General features: G+C 43.5%; 1 protein-coding gene across 2 annotated transcripts in view; it reads right to left on the reverse strand.

The window, feature by feature from the left end:
• Positions 1-24,897, reverse strand: part of LRP2 (LDL receptor related protein 2) — a 141,334-nt gene extending 116,437 nt beyond the window's left edge. Inside the window, exon 1 of one of the 2 annotated variants that reach the window (XM_081924070.1) lies at positions 24,501-24,897. In XM_081924070.1, the coding sequence (XP_081780196.1) occupies positions 24,501-24,867 (367 nt within the window). In that variant the 5' untranslated portion in view covers positions 24,868-24,897. The remainder of the gene's footprint in view (positions 1-24,500) is intronic. The other variant, XM_081924071.1, reaches the window with a different exon arrangement.
• Positions 24,898-25,334: the final 437 nt, after the last annotated feature.

Below are 25,334 nucleotides of genomic sequence, written 5' to 3' on the forward strand. Positions count from 1 at the left end.
CCATGCTCGATTTTTTCTTCTTTCATAGTCATTAATTCTTGTACACCACATCCACAACTTTTAAAATGCCCATGGAAACCAGGTTCGTCCTTTTCAGCGACAAAATGCCCACCGTTGTCATGCATCCCGATCACAACTAAATGTTTGTGCCTACAGTGATTTGTGAAAATGTAACTTCTACGTAATAATTATAATAATATTGAATTGCTAGCCATCCTTCACCACGAGGTCCCAAGCCGGAATACAACCATTTAAAAACGCAGCTTTAAAATCAGTTAAAAGCAATTTATAGTCAAAAGAATAGGGTGGGTCCTAAAATATGCATCTCAGGTGTCAAAAGCTAGGGTCTTCAGCATACGTACTATATAATGAAGGTGCCAACTATAGAATGAATGTGAACAGTAATCCACAACTTAAGGGCTGCCACAAAGAATGCCCTCTCCTAGACCGTCACACACCTCTCCCAACCTCTGAGGGCTGTGAAGACCCCCTGTGCCAACCTTAACACCCAAGAGGTGTTAAACGATTGACAAGATCCATTTGGAGTACAGTGGTACCTCAGGTTACAGACGCTTCAGGTTACATACACTTCAGATTACAGACTCCGCTAACCCAGAAATAGTACCTCGGATTAAGAACTTTGCTTCAGGATGAGAACAGAAATCGTGCAGAGGCGGCGCAGTGGCAGCAGGAGGCCCCATTAGCTAAAGTGGTGTTTTAGGTTAAGAACAGTTTCAGGTTAAGAACAGACCTCCAGAACAAATTAAGTTCTTAACCCGAGGTACCACTGTCTCAGTCTGACAATTCCCAGATACCTTGTAACTCTCAGATACTCCCATATATTGTCACAGCAGCAATTAGCCTACAAATAAATACAGTTTAAGGTTTAAGGTTCGAGATTGGTTGCACTATCATCAGATAAATGAAGTATTTAAGCAAGACAGGAAGATAGGATTCCAGAGTGAAAGGTCTAAGCTAGAAACAGAACTATTGGAACCCAATACTAAGAATCTTTCTAGAATGTACAATTTGCTGCTGAAATGGAACGTACAGGATGAAACGGTAAAATCAGCTATGATTAAATGGGCACAGGATGTAGGTCATGATATTATGTTCGCTGACTGGGAACAGTTATGGACCACCGGTACCAAATTTACGGCATGTTCTGCCTTGAAAGAAAACATAATGAAGATGATCTATAGGTGGTACATGACCCCAATCAAGCTGGCTAAGATTTATCATTTGCCCGAGAATAAATGTTGGAAATGTAAAGAGTCTGAAGGAACCTTCTATCACCTTTGGTGGACCTGCCCAAAGATTAAGGCCTACTGGGAAATGATCTATAATGAAATTAAAAAAGTCCTTAAGTGGACGTTTCCTAAGAAACCAGAGGCCTTTCTCTTGGGTATGGTGGGCCAATTGGTACCGAAGAAGGATAGGACATTCTTTATGTATGCTACTACAGCAGCAAGAATTTTACTAGCAAAGTATTGGAAGATGCAAGAACTACCTACTCTGGAGGAATGGCAGACGAAGGTGATTGAATATATGGGACTGGCAGAGATGACTGGCAAAATCCGCGACCAGAGGAAGGAGGCGGTGGAGGAGGACTGGAGAAAATTTAAAGTGTATCTCGAGAACTGTTGTCAAATAAAGGACTGATAAGATGTCGAGGGGTAAGATATAAAGAATTACAGCTGTAAACTATAAATTGCAGGGAATAAATTTTAAGGAGGAGATATATAGAAACGGACTGAAGGGTTGCTAAAAAAAAAAATTGTAAAACGAGGATGCAAAGTAGGAGAGGTACGGGGAAGTCTTTTAGTTTGTAAGGTTCTTTCTTTTTTGTGTACATGTTTTGTTTTTCTCTTTTGTCGTGTTGTATTCTTTCTATGTTTTTTGTTGTGAAAACCCAATAAAAATTATTATAAAAAAAAATACAAATAAATACAGTGGTACCTTGGTTTGCATACGCCTTGGTTTGTATACATTTTGGATTACAAACACGTCAAACCTGGAAGTGTGTGTCCCAGTTTGCAACCTTTTTTTGGATTACAAACCTTTTTTTTTTTTACAAACAAAATATTTTGGGAGGCCCCATTGACAAAAGTGCACCTTGGGTTACAACCTGTTTTGGTTTACAAACAGACCTCCGGAACGGATTATGGTTGTAAACCAAGGTACGGATTATGGTTGTAAACCAAGGTAAATCTGAAGACTTTGCACACAGTTTATCAATGTAAATCGAAGTCAGGACTACAACAGTAGAGTGGTATACATATAACTGCAACTCTCTTGCAACTGAATTGCTTGTTCCATAACATTTATACACCGCTTGACTGCAAAAACAAAACAAATCCTCAAAGCGGTTTACGAAAGGATAAAAAAATGACAATATCAGTGAAAACAACTATTTAAAACATTGCATTTTTGCAAATAAGCTCTAATGTCTGCTACCATGTGTGACACCATGTAAATTGTATTGCAAGGTGGAAAGGGGGACATCTACCCAAAGGTCAAAAGATGGATATGTGAAGACCCTGGGGCAGTTCAAATGCAATAGAAATCTATTTCACGTATCACAAATAGTTGAAGAGATAAGTTCGCCAGAAGCGAAACTTTAGAAATGCTGAGGGGGAGAATGCCACACAGAGGTTGTAAAAATCACCTCAAAGGGTCAAATTGAACCCGATGCCGTCCACACAGCTGTTAATTTCTAAATGTAAATTGCAGGGGCTGCGGGGATGTTCTGGAGGGGAACCTGGCATGGGGCATAGGTGGGCTGTAACACTTTTTTCTCGCCCTGTGGGTCCAATCCAGATCAGGGGACGGGGTACGCCCATGCCAGTCATTTGCACTTCGGAGGAAAGCTGAGTATCAAATCCCTTCCATGGCTCGAAGGCAATTGCTTACTATGTTTGTAAACCTGCTATTTCCACTCCCCCCACCCCGTTCCCCCAGTTTAATACCGTCATAAAAGGCCTATAGATTCATGGCTATTAATTCCTCTGCATAAACCCCAGAATTTAAGAAATTCAGAGCTCTAATCTGCTGAAACTAAGCAGGAAAGCTTTTTGTCTTCAAAGGAAATAAAGTTTAAAGTCTCCTGCGGGCATGAAGTTCAAAAGAGCCCACATGGTAAATGAATTAAAAGAAATTCATAAGCCTCACGTGCTACTTTCAATTAGCATTTTTAAACGCTGCTATGAATGAAAATAGTCTGCTAAAAATACAATTTATTTCTCGCTATTTTTTTTTTTAAATGTTTACTTAATATTCATCTTCAGATGCAATACTGGTTTAGCTAGGAACAAAATTAGCCAGTTATACAAATGTTACCACCAATTCTGATAGAATTATAAAAGCAAATCACTGTAGCTAGTTCTCCCACAATGACAAGCTAGGTATGCAGTAGTTTACTGTGAATGATCTACATGCTGGTACATGCTGTCCCATCATTCCTGCCAGGTGTGGCTGACAGGGAGGGGCAGCACTGTGGATCTGGCTTCCCAGCTGTGCTGCCACAACAACATACCAGGATGATGTGAGGGCTGGTTAGGTCAGCAGCAAGATACACAGTTCTGGCACATCAGAAAAGCCAATTCAGCACTTCCACTGGTGCACCTTAACTTGCCATCCACTTGCCCTGCTCCCCTCCCAGCCCAGAACATAGCAGTGACATCAGTGCTGGAGGTCCAGGTCTTCAGTGGCACCCCTCCCCCAGCAACTCATGACTCCTACTTCCATTTCTCCCACAGCACAAGCGGGAGAGCATGGCTTCCTAGGACATCCAAACGGAGGATCATGGGCTGTTTCACCCAACATGGCAGGATTCACAAGCCAACAACAAACCCTAGTTTATGGCTAGCTAGCAATCCACTGGGAAAACAAACCGCAATCTCAGGTTCTGATGTCATGGGAAGCCAGTGTTAACTGCGGCTTCATATGTGGTTTCTCCTGCCCACGCCAGGAGAGGAGCAAAGCAGGACAGATTGGGCAACACACATTAGCACAATGTTTGCTCCCAATAAAAACCATGATAAGCCAACAGACTTGGCTTATCGCCATATACAAACACCAAGCCTCTTCTACTACCATGTAATTGCTGTTGCAAATCTTCCTCCAACATTAAAACAACCGAAAGCTCACCATTAGCCCAGCGTCATATGTTATTAGATGCTTGTGTAAAATTACCATGTACAGTAGCACAAGACTGATTTGCAGAGAGGTGGGACAATAGTGGCTGTGTCAAGCTGCAAGTACATATGTTGTGTGATCCTATGAATGTTTACCTGGAAATAAGTCCCACTGTGTCCAGCGGAGCTTCCTACCTTTTAAGTGTAATTGTTTTGCAATTACATTTTATTAAGTTTCAACACGTACAGTCAAAACACAAATTCGTCTTTTATTTTTGTCAACTTCCCACCTCTTTTTCTACAAAGTTGTTGTTTATCTCCTTCTGCTGCGCCCTATTTTCTATCCATCAAATCATAACCACAGTATTATAATCCAATTATCTACCCAAGTATATTTTTAACAGCAGCCCGAGTGTGGAAGACACATTCCTCTAGGGATTATACAAAGGGGAAATGAAATTTTAAAGATCGGCATCAATGATCTCCTGAGGCCTGAAGGAAGTATTTCTTCCGGATATATATGTAACAAATGGCCTCAGATTTGTTTCCCATTGAAAGGGCTGATACATGTTCTAATGCCACAAAGTTTACATTACTTAGTCCTGAAACTATACTGCAACATTTCAACATTTCTAGAAACGCAGAGTCAGATCTTTATCATTTCAGCAGATGAACTGGAGATGACGGGCTATATAAAATTTCCTACCTGCCTCAACATCACATAAAATAACCTGTTGTTTAAATCAGCCTTGATAATAACTAACTAAATGGTTCATATAAAGATGGTCCCTATGATGGTGTTGCTGTTGCTGCAATAACTAGATAACATTAAGAAGCATACACTGTGAAAATCATACACACCACTAAACATTTAGTTTTTCCGAAGTATCACTGAGTTGGAACAATGTTCTACCAAATGCAAACTGTGGAGCAGATCCTTGCAGGGAGGGACCAAGCCAAAGTTCCAGTGTGGGGCTGCATCCTGAAGCAAGTAGTCTTCCTCCCCAATCGGCCAAAATCTGTATAGATTGAATGTCTTCTGGGAGAAAGCTCTCACCAATTCACAGATGTGTAGGGCCTGGAGCAGCAGAAGTGGCAGGGTAGGCTCACTGTCCGACACTTTGTTGTTGCAGTTTACCTAAACAGGGCAACGGTGGTGGTAAGGTTGGAGCTGTGCAGGTTGGTGGTGCCTCTGCCCAGACAGGGGGCTGCATTCCCCTTGGAGCACCCACAAAGGCATGACATCACCACCACCCCAATCTAATCAAGTCCTGTTCATGTAAGCTGCAGTGACAAAGGTATTGGGACAACAGCTCCACTCAACAACTACACAGTGGTACCTCAGGTTACATACTCCGCTAACCCAGAAATATTACCTTGGGTTAAGAACTTTGCTTCAGGATGAGAACAGAAATCGTGCAGCAGCGGCACAGCAGCAGCAGGAGGCCCCATTAGCTAAAGTGGTGCTTCAGGTTAAGAACAGTTTCAGGTTAAGAATAGACCTCCGGAACAAATTAAGTACTTAACCCGAGGTACCACTGTATTCTTATCATCCCAAGCTGATTTTGGAAGAAGCAAGGAAAAGCTGCTATTTTTTCGCAATGTTCCCCATATCTATTTGTGCGGACACACATACGTTTGAGTCCTGCCACATTCTGTCCCTGCCCTGCTGACCGAGTTCCTTGAATTAGTAGCGCCTGCTGGAATGAGCCTGGGGGTCCTGGTTCTTTGATGGATTGTGAATCATATTAAACAAGTGAAAGCTTATTCTGACTAGCCCAATATCCTGACAATAAACCATATATTTCAAGAATGGGAGAAGCCTAGCTCCTGATCACTAGGAGGTATCCCAAACATTTTTGCAAGAACATGGTTCCAACAGTGCCCCAGAATTACAACTGAGCAAGGTGAGAGAATCAGTGCTACAGTTCCAGAAAGTGCTGAATACAGTGCAAGTGTTCAATTTCACCAGATATCAACTGGATATATTTTTTTAAGGCACCCAAACCTTGGAGCAACTCATTTCCATCAGAAATGAACCAAGGTGTATTGAAGATATGCACAACACAATGTATGCTTTCAAAAATACGGCCCATACTGAGAGAAAGGGTTGGATTCCATTGTTACAATACTTCCCAGACTCCTGAAAAATGTCATGGATCCACACCTCCTCGCCAACTGAGAAATCCACAAAATCTTGTTAAATCTGAATCAACACTCACAAGGCATTTAAATATCATGCTTCAATGAGCTTCATGTTCATTCATTCATAATCAAATATAAATACAGTACTGCCAAAGTGCATTGAGTAGACATTGTTTCACTGTTCCACGTTCATTTTAGCCAAAACTTAAGTTAGACAAATAGTTCAACTGGCTCAGAACTATCTATACTGCAGCTTGCCAGTGTGGCTCCCTCCACTACAACTCTTATCAGCCCCAGCCAGCATTGCCAACAGTCAGAGATGATGGGTTTTGTAATCTAATAATATGTGGAGGGCTTAATGTTGGCTAACCCTGGTCTACACACTGGCTGATAGTTGCTCAAATATGGAGAATGCCTATACCTCACTGTTCTTGGCAATTGATGCAAGTGTTTCAGAGAAATAAGGAAAGAAACGGATATATTTGAGGACAAAAGGACCTTCAATCTGCAGGACAGAATTGAACTGTTAACAAAATGCTATATCTGGAGAAAAGGACCAACCAAGCCCCGGTGCAAAGGTACAAGTGGAAGAAGCGGAAAGGCAACACACCATCTGTTCTCCCCAGTCTAGAGCCCCCTTGGTACGTACAGCAGGAAAGACTGACAGGAGGTTAGCAAAGACCATATGGCTGAAAGGATTGGTGCCACTGGTCTACCTCCATTATCATCTGTGGCAGAAACACTTTTCGACTGCCCACATATTCAGGCAGTGTAGGGCGAATAGACCACCCCAATACGAGGAGTGGCCCTTATTGAGCCAGTATCCCTGCTGATTGAGAATGTGCCCACATATTCAGACAGTGTAGGTGAATAGACCGCCCCAATACGAGGAGTGGCCCTGATTGAGCCAGTATCCCTCCTGATTGAGAAAACCAGCACTATTTTTCTAGAAAAAGAGGTGCCAGAACTCACCATGAACGCCACCCTTGTTCTCTCGGAATGGCAATGGCACCCAACCTGAGAAGTACCAAAACTGACTTCCGGTGAGTTCCAGCTGAAAAGAAGCCCTGGCTATAGGATACCTGGGTAGGGCTAAAGTATCTCACCAGGGGCTACTACCAAGTTTGCTGAGGAGTTTTATATTGAAGGTTAACACTCAATTGTTACACCACAGATCCCTCCTTGTGAGAAAGAGAAGGGGCATGGGGCTCAGAATACTGCTGGCACAGAAATGTGCCCTCTGCATGCAGCCTACAGCACAATGACAAAATTCAGAGGTACGAGTGGAAAAAGGGTAGGGTATGCTGGAGCTTGTTTCACCAGCAGATCACAGAGACTTGGCTCAACATCCTGCACACAATAGCCTTCAAAAGTCCCAACTGTCAACCCAGGGACTTTGGAGCTATGTTCAACAGCGTGGAGATTCTCCCAAAGCTTAGCTAGTTGTTATTTATTTGTAGACGTGCTGCCATCAAACAACTATACTTGTCTTTGTTGTTACTAGTTCAAACAAAACAAGGATGGGAAATAGTCCAAGCAAGGCTGAAACTTTGATGGCCTCAAAGACAGAACGGAGGTGGGATAAAATTCTTCCTGAAGAAACACAGTGTGATCTTGAGCGTTACTCATTATCAACATGTCCACCTCCTCGCTTGCCAAAAAAAAAATCCTATGTGCCTACCTTCAGAAGCCTTTGACAGATAAAGCAAAATGTCCTGAAATCAGCCCAATCCATACTTCTGAAAACCTAAGATTAATCACTAACACATAAGCACAGAGGAAATGAAAAGAATCTGTCTCTTTGGTCCCTCACACATGGTCAGGAGAAGAAGGGAGTTCCAACTGTGGAACCAGACATATATTTAAAGTGCACCCTGTCGCTAACTTGAAACGAAGAGGCAAAACCTGAATAGCTAACAAAGAAAGCCATTCACACTCATGAGGCTAGAAGCACTGTTGCTAATTTCAGACAAGTGTGTTGTTCCATTCACTTCTAAGGGCAATAGTTTTTAAAACTATTATGCTTCACAATGACAAAAAAAAATGATGCATGAATAGGCCTTTATGCAAGCCAGTACATAATGCCCAGAAAAAAATATATAGTGGTATTCATAAGCAGAGTCTGTTGTGGTTTCAAATATCTCAACTAGATTATTTTATTGTCACGCTGAGATGCAACCCGCTGAAAGCAACCATGTGAGTCTTCAAACTGAAATAAAATTCTACAAAACTAGGGAAGTTTTACAAAAAGGTTGTGCATCTCAGCTAACACTGTTTCACCCATCTGTTAAATTTATCTAAACCAATTCACTGATGATCAGAGTGGCAGAAGTTATCAATCCTTTCCAAGTGGTTACCACTTCTCTCCCAAAGGAAGTACTCAGTTACTGTTAAAATGTGTATGTTAATTTGTTTAGATTATGCAAGTATTATTTTACTGCCTAGCACTAACAAAAATACTGATACAATTCCAAAAGCACACACACACACACACACACACACACACACAGGGGAGAGGGAGAGGAGACTTCGCGCTGAGATTGAGACATTTGTCATCCCAGACATTAAGGTTGTTTTCAAATGTCACATTTAACTTATGGCCCTCTCTTAGCACCTACCAATTAATCAATTTTTATACTTTTGGTAGGCATCCTAGAAAATATCAGAGCTCCTCAGCTGCACTTCCTGCTTGCCATACTGACAGCAGGACTCAAACATTCAGTGCAGCAAAATGTTGCCTTACCTAAAATGATTGTTAATTACAATTCGCATCAAATATTCAAGTATTCACACCACTCTGCCAATAATAGCTTGGTAAATATGTTTGTACTATTGTATCCACATGAATCTCTTAAGACATTTGAACTGTCAAAATGCATTCATCTGTTGTTTAGTACTCTTGAGTAGGGGTGGATAAGAGAGATCCAGTCGCCGGCGCACCTTGGGACCACCAAGACTAAGTATTGTGACCAGCAGGTGATTTGACACCTCCTCCTGCTTTTGCAAACCTGCTCCCCCCCCACACACACATCACCTTCATCAATCAACATACATAGCTGGTAGGTTGTGCTCAGTTTGGCAGGTTGTAACTTTTGAAGGTCTGATATAAATCAATACTGCAGAATAAAAAATGGCTGACTGCGTTTCAACAAATAGTACGGCAGCTGCCAAGGGTTTCCAGTGAATACCACAACTGTTAATCTGAAGAAGGATCTGCTTCCAACCTTCCGACAGTTTTGACTTCACCCCCAAAGGCGCAATTCCTCCATTGTCTCCCGAGATGGACGGATGCCAGCGGCAACTCTGCAAAGTACGGGGTGTTGTTGTTTTGCCACCCCGGTGAATATATACAGAGTGCCGCACATCTCTACCAAGGCTTTTTCGGCAGTACAAAACATGTACAAGGTTGCTATATAGCAACCCAAACCTCCAATCCACTGTAGTTGGCAGGAAAGACACCCCCCTCCCCCGGAAAGAAGCACCCCAAATTTTCCAAACAGTGGGTGGGCAGAAAATGGTGGTGGCAGCATCGCTGCCAACTGCACCCCCTGTACCGGGGGGGCGGCACAGCCAGCAAACAACGCGCTGGATCCTGAGCCATCTCTGCAGTTGTCATGTGTAGGGTGCAGTTCAGACCTCTTCACTGTGCCAGCCTAGGAGCTAGCACAGCAAAGGGACATTTTTTCTCTCTCCCCCTCCCCCAGAGGGGTATCAAGGGTACCTTGCGCCCTTGGCAAGGAGCTGTATTGCCCAACCACCACCCACAAAAATTGCTTTACCACACACCTTTGTGTTATGGTGCGAGAAGGATGGGAAGCTCTTCCCACATTTGATCTTGCCACGACAGCGATGGCACGTTGCAACACACACAACTACACACTCTATAGTCCAATAGGCGATTTTGGGGGGAGCAGGTCTGCACCCCTGGCAGGGGCTGCTTTCACCAACTCCTAGATACGCCTCTGCCCCTTCCATGCCTTCCAGCCTGGTCAGCACAAGCAACAGATCTGTGGCCCCGAGACCTTCAATATATTATTGTGAAATGCATGTCTATTTAAGTCAAATGGATCTGATGTAGGCATATTGTCTTACCTTCGCGCAAACTAAAGGTGTAAACCAATGTACTTAATCAAAGCTGTCAAGCAGCTTGTTTTCTTAGCATTTTGCTAGTAAAGACACTGTTATGTACTATTGTACTGTACTACGCTTGGATCCTAGAACAATAGGCAAGTAGGATCCTAGAATGAAACAAGTGATTGGCTTGAAGAAAAGACCAATCAGGCTCCAGGAGTAAGTTAATCAGCCTATTAGGAGTGATTGGCCTGCAGGAAAAGACCAATCAGGCTCCAGAATCAGCCAATCAGATGGGACTCATTGTGTAAATAATGTATATAAAAGCCTGAGGTTTGGGGGGCAATTCAACCAGTGTTTTACCAGCTGCAATAAAGAGCATGAAATCACTACAGGACTCCGAGTATATTTCAGACATACCCCGACACTTCTATATAATTTTTTTCAGATACAGAACAACGCTAATCCTTCAGTCTCTTGTAAGAACTGGAAAACCAATAAAACAGTCAAACGAAAGGACAGCCACTTACTTTGGCATTTACAAGTTGAGTTCTTGAAACAATACAGAATCACAGAATTGTAGAGTTGCAAGCAACCCCAGGGGGGCCAATCCAGTCCAACCCCCTGCAATGCAGGAATCTCAACTAAAGAACATCCAGGACAGGTGGCCATCCAACCTCAGCTTAATATGAAAGAACTATGCTGGGCTCAAGGTGCAAAAAGGATTTTATTTCAAAAGATTTTCCAAAAATGGTTGAACTATTGAAAGGTTTGCGTACTAATTGCTCCTAGCTTTTGAGTCTGATATATTGGCTGTCCTCTGGGCAAGTTAGCTTCAACAATACTAACACCCAATCCATATTACTGAGATGGGAGCAGCCCGTTCAGTCTCCCGTTTCGGAACCACGACTAGCAATGCAGCTGCTAGCATTAGCTGACGCAAAGTCCTGGACCTGAAACAGTGCAGTTCCTGAATCCTAAGCCAAACCATTTGCTAGAGAGGGGCTTGATCTGAACCCTTTAGTTGCACTAACCTGAAATTGGCACAGCCAAACCAGACAAGAACCACCATTTCCATCCTGTCAGCAGCGTTAAGTTGGCAGGACTTTTGAGGGCAGTGGTGGTTCCACCACTCTGAACAACTCCTGGGCCGTTAGGGTTGCTATGCCCCTAAAATAAACACCTGAAAACCAATGAAGTGAAAAGGTGAACTCAATTGTTCAAGCAGAATTTGATCATACTAGGAAACCTGAGAAACACCATCAACACATCACAAGGAAAATACTTTAATTTTAAAATAATTTAATGTGTTGGCTGTTCATGCTCCAATTAACTCTGGCTACAATCCCATGCACATCTACCTGCGAGTAAACCTCACTGAATACAGTGAGACTTATTTCCGAGTAAGCATGCACAGAATTGCAGTCATGCTGCGATACAACACACTGAACAAAACTTGCATGGCCATAACCAGATAAAAAAAATTGAGCCACAAAATCCCTGACCCAGACCTTTTAAATATGCATACCACACATTTTCATGCACATATTGTGAATGTTAATATTGTGTGCTTTGTAATTGTTTTATACTTGCAAATAGCTTAGAAACCATCTTGACAATTATGGGGGATATAAATTGATAGTAACGTTTTCTCTCATATGTCAAAAGTGGCCAGACAGGTGCAGTCAACCACAATGAAGAATGTTCAACAATGTCTGAAATTCTTTGCAGTAGAAAGAACAGTCTTCTTCTCTCTTTGGTGGTCAAGCTAGATGAGAACATTCCAGTGCTCTTTAAAAGGAATGAGGCCAGTGATCACCTGCCTTGAACTGATTCCCATGACAGGACTGTAAGACTTACTTGATATTTTATAATTCAGGTAACCCAGGCTGCTTCATGATGGAGTTAAAAGTGGGGAGAAAACGCTGAGTGCCAGTGATGGCTATCTGCTTTAAATGTGGCATATGATATAGTCAGTACAGTGGTACCTCGGGTTACATATGCTTCAGGTTACATACGCTTCAGGTTACAGACTCCGCTAACCCAGAAATAGTACCTCGGGTTAAGAATTTTGCTTCAGGGTGAGAACAGAAATTGTGCAGTGGCAGCGGGAGGCCCCATTAGCTAAAGTGTTAAGAACAGGTTAAGAACAGTTTCAGGTTAAGAACGGGCCTCCAGAACGAATTAAGTACTTAACCCGAGGTACCACTGTAAAGCCAACGCAGAACCTAAGCAAAGTTTTCTTTAGCTGCCAGTCTCATCTTGATCAACTGACTACAGGCAAACTGTTTTAGGCGTGACAGATATGAGCAGAGTGCTGAACCCGGAATTGACCTGAAAACGTCATCAAATATGTCACTAAAAGGGTGGGGCAGGTGCAGAACAGAGTGTTTCAATTGCACGATTCCATGCAGGTGTGCAATGATTCGGAACGCAAACACACACACACCAATCTGGGGTTGCCTGTACTGGCTTCCTAAGGCTACTGGGCAATCTCAAAGCAGCTGTCTCTGGTTCACAAAACTGTAACTGTGTGCCTCACAGTAACAACTTCCAAGGAGGGGTGTTTTTAATCATCTTCAGAACATACAGGCAGCAACTGTTTTAGGTGCATGTGATATGGGCACGACTGCGTGCGCACACATCGCGCCAAACCCGGAAGCGACCCAAAAATGTCATGAAAAGGGGTGGAACAAGGCCGGGGCAGAACAGGGGCTTTGCAGGTTTTCTCAATTGTGTTTCAAATATGTGTGATTTCATTTAGACGTGTGGTGCCTTGCAATGTAACCCCCGCATAAATTGGGAGTTGCCTGTATTCCAAAGGACTTTAATCACTGTACCTTTCTTTCGGTGCCTTTCACTGTCCTGAAATGGACAGTTCTGGATTCAGGACGAGAAAAAGAACAACAGAACCTTTCGCCCCTCACCTAAGCCAAAATTTCCTACAGGCACTTGGTCCCAAGCTACTTTGTTAAAGGTAAAGGTAAAGAGACCCCTGACCATTAGGTCCCATCATGGCCGACTCTGGGGTTGCGGCGCTCATCTCGCTTTATTGGCCGAGGGAGCTTCCGTGTACAGCTTCCGTGGCCAAGCTGCTTCTGGCAAACGCAGTTTACCTTCCCACCAGAGCGGTTCCTATTTATCTACTTGCACTTTGACGTGCTTTTGAACTGCTAGGTTGGTAGGAGCAGGGACCGAGCAAGGGGAGCTCACCCCGTTGCAGGGATTCGAACCGCCGACCTTCTGATCGGCAAGTCCTAGGCTCTGTGGTTTAACCCACAGCACCACCTGCGTCCCTGAGCTACTTAGTTAGGCTGTACCAATTTATTCCAGAATCGATTGTGGCTTCGTGTACATAACTGGATTTTCGCTTTCTATAAAACAATGGGGTATCTCACATCCTTATGAGAGCCATGGGAGTAAAGCTCAGGTCAGGGTGCAAATGTCATAAAAAATGACATATTTAGGTTGAAATCCTATACTACACATTTTCATCAAGGAGATAACCTATGTATTCTTCATTGCCCCCACCCCAATATTCTGTAGTTTATTAAGGATCTTCTAAGTTTACAAGAAAATTGCAAGAAGTTTTGCTAAGTTTGGCAAAATATGAAAATTGTGGAGGTGATGACTACATGACAAAATCCTGTCCCTTCCCCATTCCCCACCCTGGCACATGAAGAATCTATTTATTAAATGTATAGACTGTCTTCATTTAATTCAGGGCTGTGTAGGTTTGCCAAGAAGTCTCATATCTGGGCACTGACCAGAGAAATGCCTAATTCGTTTTAACATGCATCTTTAGATCAGTATAGAAACTACTCCAACCGTCCTAAAACTTACTGTAGTTTCTTCTTAAATGCCAAGAAATAAAAGTTTCCTTTGGGTTAATCTTACATTCAGGTCGTGTCAGCTAAAGTAATGCAAATGATCCGGGGTCAAATTCTGAAAGGCTTTCCTTAGTCCACTGCATTTGGTAGAATTTTGCAGGAGTTAGCACTTTAAAAAAGGGGGGGGACTTAAGGGGGGGACCCTTGAGCTAAAGGGCAGCAGGTTTAGCTCTTCATTATCTAAAAGAAAAATAAACACGGTTGGTCTTTGATCTGCCAAAAACCTAACACTGCAAGAAGACAAATATGAGGGGAAAGCTCAGAACAATACTACTTCAGCTCACAAAGCCCAGAAGGAAAGGGAGAAAAGGCTTTACTGGTATTGCTATTTGCTGTCTCCCCTCAAATGACTGTCCTAATTTCCTGTAGAACACATGGAAAGTAAATCTGGATTAAAGTGGAATTGTGTTACTCAAATTTCTAGTTAGCTCAATATGTAAAAGAAGGGAAGTCTTTCATGGACCTGGAAGTGTTAAATAGATTGCACGTCTATCTTAGTCTTAAGTCTCCTTAGATGCCCAGTACCTGTTTTGTCTTCAGTTTTGCAGCTTAATAATTGGCTGTAACTTTAACCACTGGCAAAGTGGAATTTACCGTAAGTCTAACCAGGTGTCATCTAGTTACTGCTTTCAACGTGTAACTGAAATTGTCCTATTCTTGTCCTATTCTCCACTTTAAGTGATTACTTAGCAAATTCCTGATACGCTTCCCTGCTTGGGACATAGAAAAAGAGTAAATTATTAAAGAAAGATTAAGGGAAGTACAAAAACCCAGCACCATTTATTCAAAAATACATCACCGATAAAGATTCTCTAGTTAAATGATATTTAATTTGCTGTCAACCTATTAAAAGACTTGCAAACAGCTTCTTTATCTTCTTCTGGGAAAAAACCCCATAAAATTAGATAAATAGTTTATAACCTTTTGCTATACTTATTTTGAGTAAGAGTGAATCTGAACCACTATTCTTAACACCCACCAATGTTCTAAACAATTTAAAAAGAATTAAAGAGAAATCTAAACAATACTGACTATTAATGACAGAAATATTAGCCTAGTACTCGATACTCTTGAATAAAGCAAATACGAAATTGCTATCACTACAATGAGAGCAAATTGTAAAAATTACTACATTTATTCAACACAAAATGGTAGTATTTGTTAAATTTTATGCTGCTTAATATAAAAAAATTATCTAAGACATTTACATAAAAACTGTGAAAATACAACAACATTCAATCTAATTTCCTAAAAGCTGGGAAAAAGTAAAATGATACATCACAACTAAAAGTTAGCAGGATACAAAACAATAAATTTAAACATTTAATATCCTTTATATCCTTTCCCCCTGTGAGTTAGATCCTTCATCCTTGATCAAAATCAAATCTCCATTACAGACTTTCCACAAGAGTACAGGACATAGACCAGTGCATAGCAGTTTATTTGGCTCAAGGCTTACTAAAAGTCCTTTATACAGTAATATAATTTTTTCCTATACTAGAATGGAACAGCACAACTCCAGAGAACATAATGGGCTGGTTCAAACAGAACTGGAAACTATGGCTTCCTGTGAAAGAGTTGTAGACTCATGAATGCCCCCACACCAGAAGACGAAATTGGAAATCTACTTCCAATTTTATCAACCCATGACCAAGCCAGTATCAAACCACTGTTTTGGATTCCAGCTTGTTCACAAACCCATAGGTTAAGCAAACTATAGTTCAACTCATTGGGATGCAAGGAAGGGCTGTGAATAGTTTAGAGCTGGAAGTGGTGGCTACTCATTCAGAGATTCAGATGTTCTATCATCTGAGTAAATACAAACCAGACAACCCTGGCTGTCTTGTTGTCTGTGGCATTGGCACTATCACAGTAAGGACTTTTAGTTACAGACTTAATTTACAAGCTGTGTGCTGCTATCCCTAGTTATTTACTGAGATAAGCATACCTGAGATAACAATAGCCCATTAACTATCTTCCACAGAATGCTATTCCAACAACCTTAGATGCCGAGGTTCTGTACACTAACATCCCCCACAAAGATGGGCTACAAACTAGGGATACTAGCCTTGATGCCGCCACAGCACATCTGGATAGCATGCTTTCCCACTGTGTCCTCACCCGCCATTATTTATGAGTAGGGTTATAGGGTTTTAAGTTAAATGCATTGCAATTGGCACCAAACATGGTTCCACCGTGCCAACAATTCATTTCCCAGTACCTCATGTTTACCGGAGATATGCTTGGCATCATCTAGATCAGTGGTTCTCAACCTGTGGGTCCACAGATGTTGTTGAACTACAACTCCCATCACCCCTAGCTAGCAAGGCCCAGAGCTCAGGGATGATGGGCGTTGTAATCCAACAACATCTGGGGACCCACAGGTTGAGAACCGCTGATCTAGACCCATCATCTAGGTTCCACCAGAATTCAACCCATCCTCAACCTGACCTTGGAACAATCCATTCAGCAAGTTAATTTTCCAAGCACCATGATGCAGTTATGAGGACAACCATCACCTAATACCATAAACTTACTAACCACCAGTGCTTTTCTTTTCAGGGGTACTCAAGGACACATCTTTATGTTGTGTGGCACTTACTGTAACGACTTCATGGTGAGTACTTCCACCTATTTTTCTAGGGTGGGGAGCACTGCTAACCACTGTACATCAGCTTTTTTTAACTAACTCAAATGTGCATCACACAATCCATCAACTACAGTCATGCTCTACAACACAACTACATTTGTTACAGCTCATCAGACAAGAGCTAGCGCTAGAACAACAACAGGGCATCTTAAAACTGCAGTAGTCACCCAATTAAGTTAAGAATCAGATTGAAAAGCTCAGACTGGTGCTCAAGAGAAAACTGTTATGACAGGTCCAGAAGAGAAATTGACAAAACATTTCTTGTCAATCACAGGCCCCAGCCAAAATGTAACTACAACCCAATCAGAGTGATACTTCTCCTTCAAATGCCTTGGGGAGGAGACCAGCTCTCATTCACAGACTGGCCCCTATTCTAAAATGGCTACTCACCTGCAACTATTTAACAAAGATGCAAACCCAGGAACTAAGCTCTGGAACACGGAGGAAGACTCTGTTCCCATATTTATTCAGGTAACGCTATGACAATACATGGCAACATCTGCCATACTATCACGAGGTTCATTCACCTGCTCAACACCCAATGTGTTCACATATGCAATCGCCTGCCACGATGCCTACATAAATAAAACAAGCCAATGTTTCAACACAAGCTAATAAATGGGCACAATTCTGACATCAGAAATGACTTCATTAAGAGCTTCCGTCTTCCAGAAGGAGAATATTTCAGTCTCCCCAGAAAAGGCACTCTGCTGCTGACTTGAAAGTCAACATGGTTCAACAAGACGACTTTAAAGAGAGGCTCACATTCAAAACTGCTGAACGAGAATTTGTCAGGAAGTTCTAGCCTAGATGCAGCATTCAAAATTATAGTTCACAACAGCTGTTGAATTAGGATAGCATAGCTAAATGTTTAACATTGCTGCTGGGAATGCCATTGTGAATGGGTCAGCCTGTTGTTGTTTTTTATCTTGTATACCAGAAGTTGGCAGGTAGTGTACTGAGATCTCTTGATAGCTTTCTGGGTAGATAATGTGCAAATTTCCGATTTCCAATTATTTAACATGAACAACACAAAAGCTTTCCTGATTTGAGGAAGGGGGTGAGGAGTGGATTTTTGTGTGAGCCTTATAGGGTGGTACTCAATTATCTTTTATGAGTAGGCCCACTGAAATTAATGGATTTGTGTTAGCCATGTTCATTCATTTCAACGGGTCTACTCTGAGTGTAACTGTTGCATGGGGTGGAGGGGAGGAGATGAGAAGATTCAGTAGCAAGGGAAGGACAAAGGTTCCACACACACACACCAGTCCCTTACCTCCCTGGCACCTTCACTGAAGAGGACTCAGGGCTGGCAGCCTTGAATCTGAGATCTTTGTACTGTACTGTACTTACATTTTGTATTGTACTCTCTGGAAGAAGGTCCAGAGAGTGGAAAGGTAAAAGGCACCCTGTTCTTTTTCTCCCTTCTAAAACATCCCTGCACAGTACAAAGAGATTGGTTCTAAAGAACATACTTTCCCCACCACAATCAATGCTTCCCCAAGACAATTTGTTAGGAGCCAGGCTAATTTCCTCTTTTTTTTACTACTACTGTACTACTTTGTCTCTCAATTGCCACCACAACATTCTGAGCATCCTGCAAACTCACAGGTCACGGGAACCTCTTAGAAAGTTTAACATTTTGTTTTCCTTTTAATTCACAAACTTGCTTCTGTATACATATGTATCCTCCCTACTATTATTATTTTTTTGGAAATTTCTTTTATTGATATTCCACTTGCAAAATATACAAACTTAAACTGCTTAACAGCATGCAACCTACATGAGTGTAGGTAACATAAACAAAAGAAAAAATGAAATAAAAGTCTTACGTTTTATAAACTGGATCAAGAGAGAAAAGAGATGGAACAGTTACAATAACAGTTTATTTTAGTTACACGTATCCTTTAGACTGGCAAACACAGGTAAGTAACATTGTAAGGATGTCAGTGATTTGGTTTTACATATTTTTGTTTTCATCTTTGAATAACTGGCCAGAAACAGTCAAATTAACAAGGGGGGGGGAGAGATAAAGTAAAGTATATACACCACACTACATTCATTGTAAAAAAAACTACAGGTCCTGCTCTGCCATATGTGTAATTCAGCTGAATGTTTTCCTGCTTTGCGTTACACAGAATGGTGTAATATCCAATACTTGGCATCTACACGACAAAAGCTTATATATGTTTATACTTCTCAGAGTCAAATTCTGCTCTTAACCATGAATAAGAGACAACTTTGGGACTAGCTCTTCTGGACAGAATCCAGATGGGATTTGCATTTAATTAGGAATTCCAGATTCTCACCATGGTTCCCACTTCTGAAAATGGAGCATTTTTCAGAGCATGTCATACCTAACTCATGCCTGGTTTAAAAAATGCCTTTAAGGAGGTCGGAGGTCAGATTCCAGGCGATGTCCGCGGGGGTCTCGGACAATAGGTTCCCATATGATGGACTCTGTATATGTGGGCCAGCCACAGGTGGAAGACAGCATGCATTACTTGTTAATCTGCCTTTTTTATAGGGATTAAAGAGACTGATTTCGGAAACCTTTGCTAATTAGGCTTACTAAGGCAGAAATGGTTCCCTTTATTTTGAGTGAAGCCAACAGATTTGTGACACATAAAAGTGGCGCTTTATGCTCCATATGCAAGAAAGAATCGTAGAATCGTAGAGATGGACGGGACGATGAAGTTCACCTAGTCCAGGGGTCTGCAACCCGCGGCTCCGGAGCCGCATGTGGCTCTTTTACACCTTTGCCGCTCCGGGGCGGATACTAACGAAGGGAGGAGTGCATTGTGCGCCCCGACACTCCCCACTGTGGCGGGCTCTGTACTGGCTGTGACATCGCATGGGGGCGGTGTGTGCGTTAGTCACTCACCGTCCCGACGTCACCTTCCCGCCCGCTACATTGTAAGGGGCATGTACGCTGGTCACTGTTTTGAAGGGGAGTGAAGAACACACACACAAAAAAAGATAACTTGTTAATTTAACGTTTATTTCTATGAGGAGGAGTAATTCTGAGGGGTCAAACAAAGAAATAATAAAAAAGTGACAAAAAAGTTATTTTTATAATGACGAGTTTTGCGGCTCCCAGTTTTTTTTTCTTCGGAAACAGGTCCAAGTGGCTCTTTTTGTCTTAAAAGTTGCAGACCCCTGTTATAGGTAAAGGTAAAGGGACCCCTGACCATTAGGTCCAGTTGTGGCCGACTCTGGGGCTGCGGCGCTCATCTCGCTCTATAGGCCGAGGGAGTCAGCGTACAGCTTCCAGGCCATGTGGCCAGCATGACTAAGCCGCTTCTGACGAACCAGACCAGCACACGGAAACACCATTTACCTTCCCACCGGAGCGGTACCTATTTATCTACTTGCACTTTGATGTGCTTTCAAACTGCTAGGTTGGCAGGAGCTGGAACCATGCAACGGGAGCTCATCCCGTTGCGGGGATTCCAACCGCCAACCTTCTGATCGGCAAGTCCTAGGCTCTGTGGTTTAACCGACAGCACCACCCGCGTCCCATTTGTAACGTTATAGCCTTTGGTTAATAATAAATAATAATAATAGTAATAACAGCAACAACAACAACAATTTTATTATTTATGCCGCGCTCATCTGCATCTGTTTGGGTTTCCCCAGCCACTCTGGGCATCTTACAACACATATAAAACCACAGAAAAACATCAAACAATAAAAACTTCCCTATACAGGGCTGCCTTCAGATGTATTCCAAAAGTCGTGCAGTTGTTTATCTCTACAACATCTGACAGGAGGGCATTCCGCAGGGTGGGTGCCACTGCCGAAAAGGCCCTCTCTGACTGGTTCCCTGTAACTTCACTTTTCACAGTGAGGGAACCGCCAGAAGACCCTCTTAAACTCATTGGTATATACTTCTGTAATTAATAAAATTGTGGTAGACTGCACAAAAACTGTCCCATTTCTTTTTTCTGTTTTGACACTTTTATTTTTTGTGTTAGTTTTTCCAGCAGTGCTGCCTACCATACAACATTATACTATTGCTCTGTGTTGTAAAGATTTCCAGGGTCTGCCTATGGTTCCTTATTTGTGATTTGCTCCATGTCCTGACCATATAAATTGAGTAATGCCAAGCCAAGGGCCATAGGAATTATCTGTGCCATAATCAGTGATCTCTCTCCAAATATATGCTTCCAAAGTTTTTCTACTCTCTGGCACACTCCTGCCAAAGGGCACTCCTATCCAAAGTAGAAAATGTTGGTACATAGCTATACTAGGGCATCCTGCACATGGGACTGCTATTTGGTTTGATATATGATAGATGCCTAGGAGTTAAATACCATCCCATGAACAATCTTGAAAGTTCTTTCCCTGGCTGTTGCTGAAAGGACTTATATGATGCTTTTGGCCATAGTTTATTCTGTTCCTCTTCTTCTATGCCATTCCAGTTTGAATTACCACCAACTTTTCAAAGTTTGTTGAGGATGGAATTGTGATTCTATAATTTATCTACATATAAATGAGATCAGACCCTTTATCATTGTGTTTTCTCCCATGACTATTTCTCATATGCCATTAATTGTCTCATAACTTTAAAAAAAAAAAATCTGTACATTTGTTAAGGAGGATCTTAATTGGTGCCCCAATAGCCATGAAATTTGAACATTCTCCAGTTGAGCTTATAACTCAAGTTACTGTCAGCGGCTGTCCTCCTTTGTAATATGCTTTTTTAAAAAATACAACTGTTTTTCTTTCCCCACAGCCACATTGTAAGATCTATACTTATTTTCAAAAAGCAGGTGGCAATGAAGTGAAATTAAAGGAGAAAGACCCAACGCTAAGACCTTTGCCCATTATATTCAAATTATAAATGTTGTATGCCAGTGGTTTTCAACCAGTGTGCTGTGACACCCTGGGGTGCCTTGAATGATGGTCAGGGTGCTGCGAGCAACACTGGCCTCTGTCCCTCTTTCCTTCCTTCCCTCCCTCCTCTGACACCCTCTCGTGTCTCTTCCTCCCAAAGGCTTGCACATCTATTTGTTGCAGCAGCCCTGGCTACAAGCTCCCCAGGCAAATGGTGCCTCTGGGGCTGGCCAGGGGGTGCTGGTTGCCAGGAGCTGAGGCAGCCTCAGAGTGAGCAAGCAAGCAGGCAAGGGAGCCCAACCATCCAGTCCACCAGCCCTTGCCGTTGGGAATGGACAGACAAGTCCCAGGCCTCTGTGGGGCACTGTGAGGAGGCACCTCTCTTTGGCACAGGGGTGGGGGCAGCTCAGAGACCAGAGGTGGCATCTGTGGCTGCCCAGAGGGCTCCCAAGAAGAGGTGAGAGGAGACTGAGGGAACACTCCCACAAGGGAAGATGTTTCTAAAAAGGGTGAGAGGCTGCCAGCTGTGCAGGCAAGGGGTGACAAAACTGATCCCCATAGGGGTACCGCAGAAATAATGTACAGTTGATCAAGGGAGCCATGGACTCAAAAAGGTTGAAAACCTCTGTTGTAAGCATTTCATGTTCATGTAAACATGAACAGATCCGTAAACCAATGCTTCCTATGTTCCTAGCTTACTCAGCAAACTTTGTGGTCGAGCAAGAATTTGAACCCAGGCCTCTGAAGGAGCATCTCTACCCGCACTCCAGCCCGGACACTACAGTCCAGCTCTGAGGGCTTTCTGGTGGTTCCCTCACCGCAAGCAGTGAGGTTACAGGGAACCAGGCAGAGGGCCTTCTCGGTAGTGGTACCCGCCCTGTGGAAGGCCCTCCCATCAGGTGTCAAGTAAATAAACAAATATCTGACTTTTAGACGACATGTGAATGCAGCCCTGTTTAGGGAAGTTTTTAATGTTCGATGTTTTATCGTGTTTTTGATATTCTGTTGGGAGCCACCCAGAGTGGCTGGAGAATCCCAACCAGATGGGTAGGGTATAATTAATAAATTACATTTTTATTAATCATCATCATCATCAGTCGAAATCCAGCACTCTAACCACTACACCATAGTGGCGATAAATATCACAGACTTACTACCCCCCCCCCCGCCGCCGCCAATCACACATGCGCATACCAAGAATGTTGCATTTGGTACAATATATTAACATGACTTAAACCTACAAAATGTGTCTCTGGGGCCTGATGTGATGCTCAGAGCCCAGAATTTTCCACACAAGTAAGGTTTGGGAATGAAAATGCCCTCTCAGCAGTGTTAGGGGGAGAGGGGAGGGGGGGCCTGAAAATTCAAAGACATGCCAGCCCTTCCTTGGCTCCAGACATTAATGAAAATAATAACTGCAAGGGAATTAGCTTCCTGCCCATGTTGACCTTCTCAGTGGGACCTTTTGCAGGTATCTGCTTCCCCCCCTCGGAAAGAGGGTGCTGTTAGCAGCAGTTGCTGTATAATTACTTACTTGATTCCTTCTAAGGAGCTTAGGCTAAGAGTTGAGCAAAGAAAGCAGATTAACAGTTTGAATGCACCCACACAACCAACACACACACATACACACACACTGGTGGCTGGAGGGGGGCGCTCCCCGGGCCTACAGATGTGCCCCAAGAAATCTAGTCCTAATCCTGCTTCAACAATGGGGTTTTCATTAATTGTAGGGTAATTACGCTTTGCTTGTGCGGGAGGCCAGAGAGGGAGAGGGGCAGGGAGGAAGGGGCTGCCTTTACAAGGTGGGAATGAGGCTGTGGGAGATAGAGCTCCTCCATCCTCAACAGTCAGATTAGTACCAGGGGATGAGGAGGAGGAGGAGGAGGAGGAGGAGGTGGTGATGCGGCCAAAGGCTCTGCCAGTCACATGCTTCCCGGCGTTGCCTAGCAACAGCAAAGCTCAGAGAAAAAGTTCTCTCCTCCAACTTCAAATCTGCCAGGGAGAGCCTGACCGATGGGAAGGGGGCTTATTATTCTGCTTTGGACAAAAACAACCACCGATCTTTGCTTTGCAAAAAGGAAACACACAGACACAACCCCTCCAGCGTACAAATTTGCACAAATTTCCCTCCAATACATACATACATACATACATATATTCATTGCAACTAAAAATCGCGCGCGCGCACCGGTTCAAAGCCACCCCACTGCAAGACGACGGTAAGCGGATGCACCTTGCAGCAGCAAAAAACCAAAACGGCCCTCGTGCGCGCGCGATTTAGAGTTGAAATGAATCTATGCCCAATATATATATATATATAAACTGCAAAGCCAACCAACGAGCGACTAGCAGCAGCTCGGCCCGCAACAGTTATAAAACTGTTGAGAGGATGAACTCGCGAACAGAAACGCGGGCTGGCTGAGCGCGCGCGGAGCAGGGGGCGGGTCCGGGTGCGAATTCGGCGCGCCTTTGAGCGAGCGCGTTTGGGAGGAAAATCCGTCCTCGGCGATGGAAGAAGCTGGAGCCCGTTTCTTTGTCGCTTGTCAAGCGCGTCCACTGTTGGGAGGGAGAAAGTTATTCTCCATAGAGGACCCGCTAGGTGGGAAAAAATAAAGGAGAGCAAGCCCCCTCCCCCCCTCAGTCCTCTCTTTCTCCCCTCCACCATAAAGACATGGAGAGAACTTGCCTGCCCCCTCCCTTAAAAAAAAAACACTTAAAAGTTGTGGGGTTCCCCCTGGAACTGCAAAGGCGCGGGGGGGGGGGACTTACCTTGGCAGGCAGCTTGCAAGATGCATGCAGCGAGCAAGGCGAGCACTTGGCAGGCAGCGGCTGCTCCGCCGTCCCGGCGCCGTCGAGGTCCCATCTGCGCGGGGATGCTTGCAGGGAGCCCTCGCAGCCACGCAGCTGGCCGGGCTTGGCGAGGAAGGCGCGCTTCTGCAAGCACCTCTCGGGCTGCCTTCCCTCTGTCTGTCTGTCTGTCTCTCTCTCTCTCCCCCGCCCGCCCTGTCTTTCCCGATCCCGCTAGTTGCAGAAGAAAGGCGCGCTCGTCAGCTGAGGCATCGCTTGGCCTCGACGCTCCCACCCTCTCCAGACATTGCATAAAGCTCTTTATACCCGCCGGCCCCGGAACTAGCATGAGGCATTTGCTCCAGGCCCGGGAAGCCCGGGCAGCGCTTGCCCCTCCCTTCAGTTGCACTTTGCAACCGGGGCGTGCGGAGATGCAACTTTGCGAGCGAAACTTCCAAGTCGCTTCCTGCAGGGTCCCTGGCCTTTGCAGCAGGAGCGGTGTGGGGCAAGGATGACGACCCAGCAATATTGAGCAAGTTTCGAGTGGGACTTTTTCGCGAGGAGCTGCTCCCCTCAAAGAAAGCTTGTCAAGGGTGGGGGTGAAGGCAAGATTTGGGGGGGGTCGTTTAAAATGGGAGAGTTTTCATTTCATTCCAGTCATTATCATAATTCCTTATACAACAGCTGCAATATTCTATTCGTGTTGACACATTAAATGATTTATAAAACTACAGGTGAGGATCTCAAACTATACCAGTAAGGTTTTGGAGCACAGAAATAAAGAAAACCATCAATTCTCACATACTGTAATTCCAA

This window comes from Podarcis melisellensis, assembly GCF_964234715.1.
Source record: "Podarcis melisellensis genome assembly, chromosome: 1".
Classification (NCBI taxonomy): domain Eukaryota; kingdom Metazoa; phylum Chordata; class Lepidosauria; order Squamata; family Lacertidae; genus Podarcis; species Podarcis melisellensis.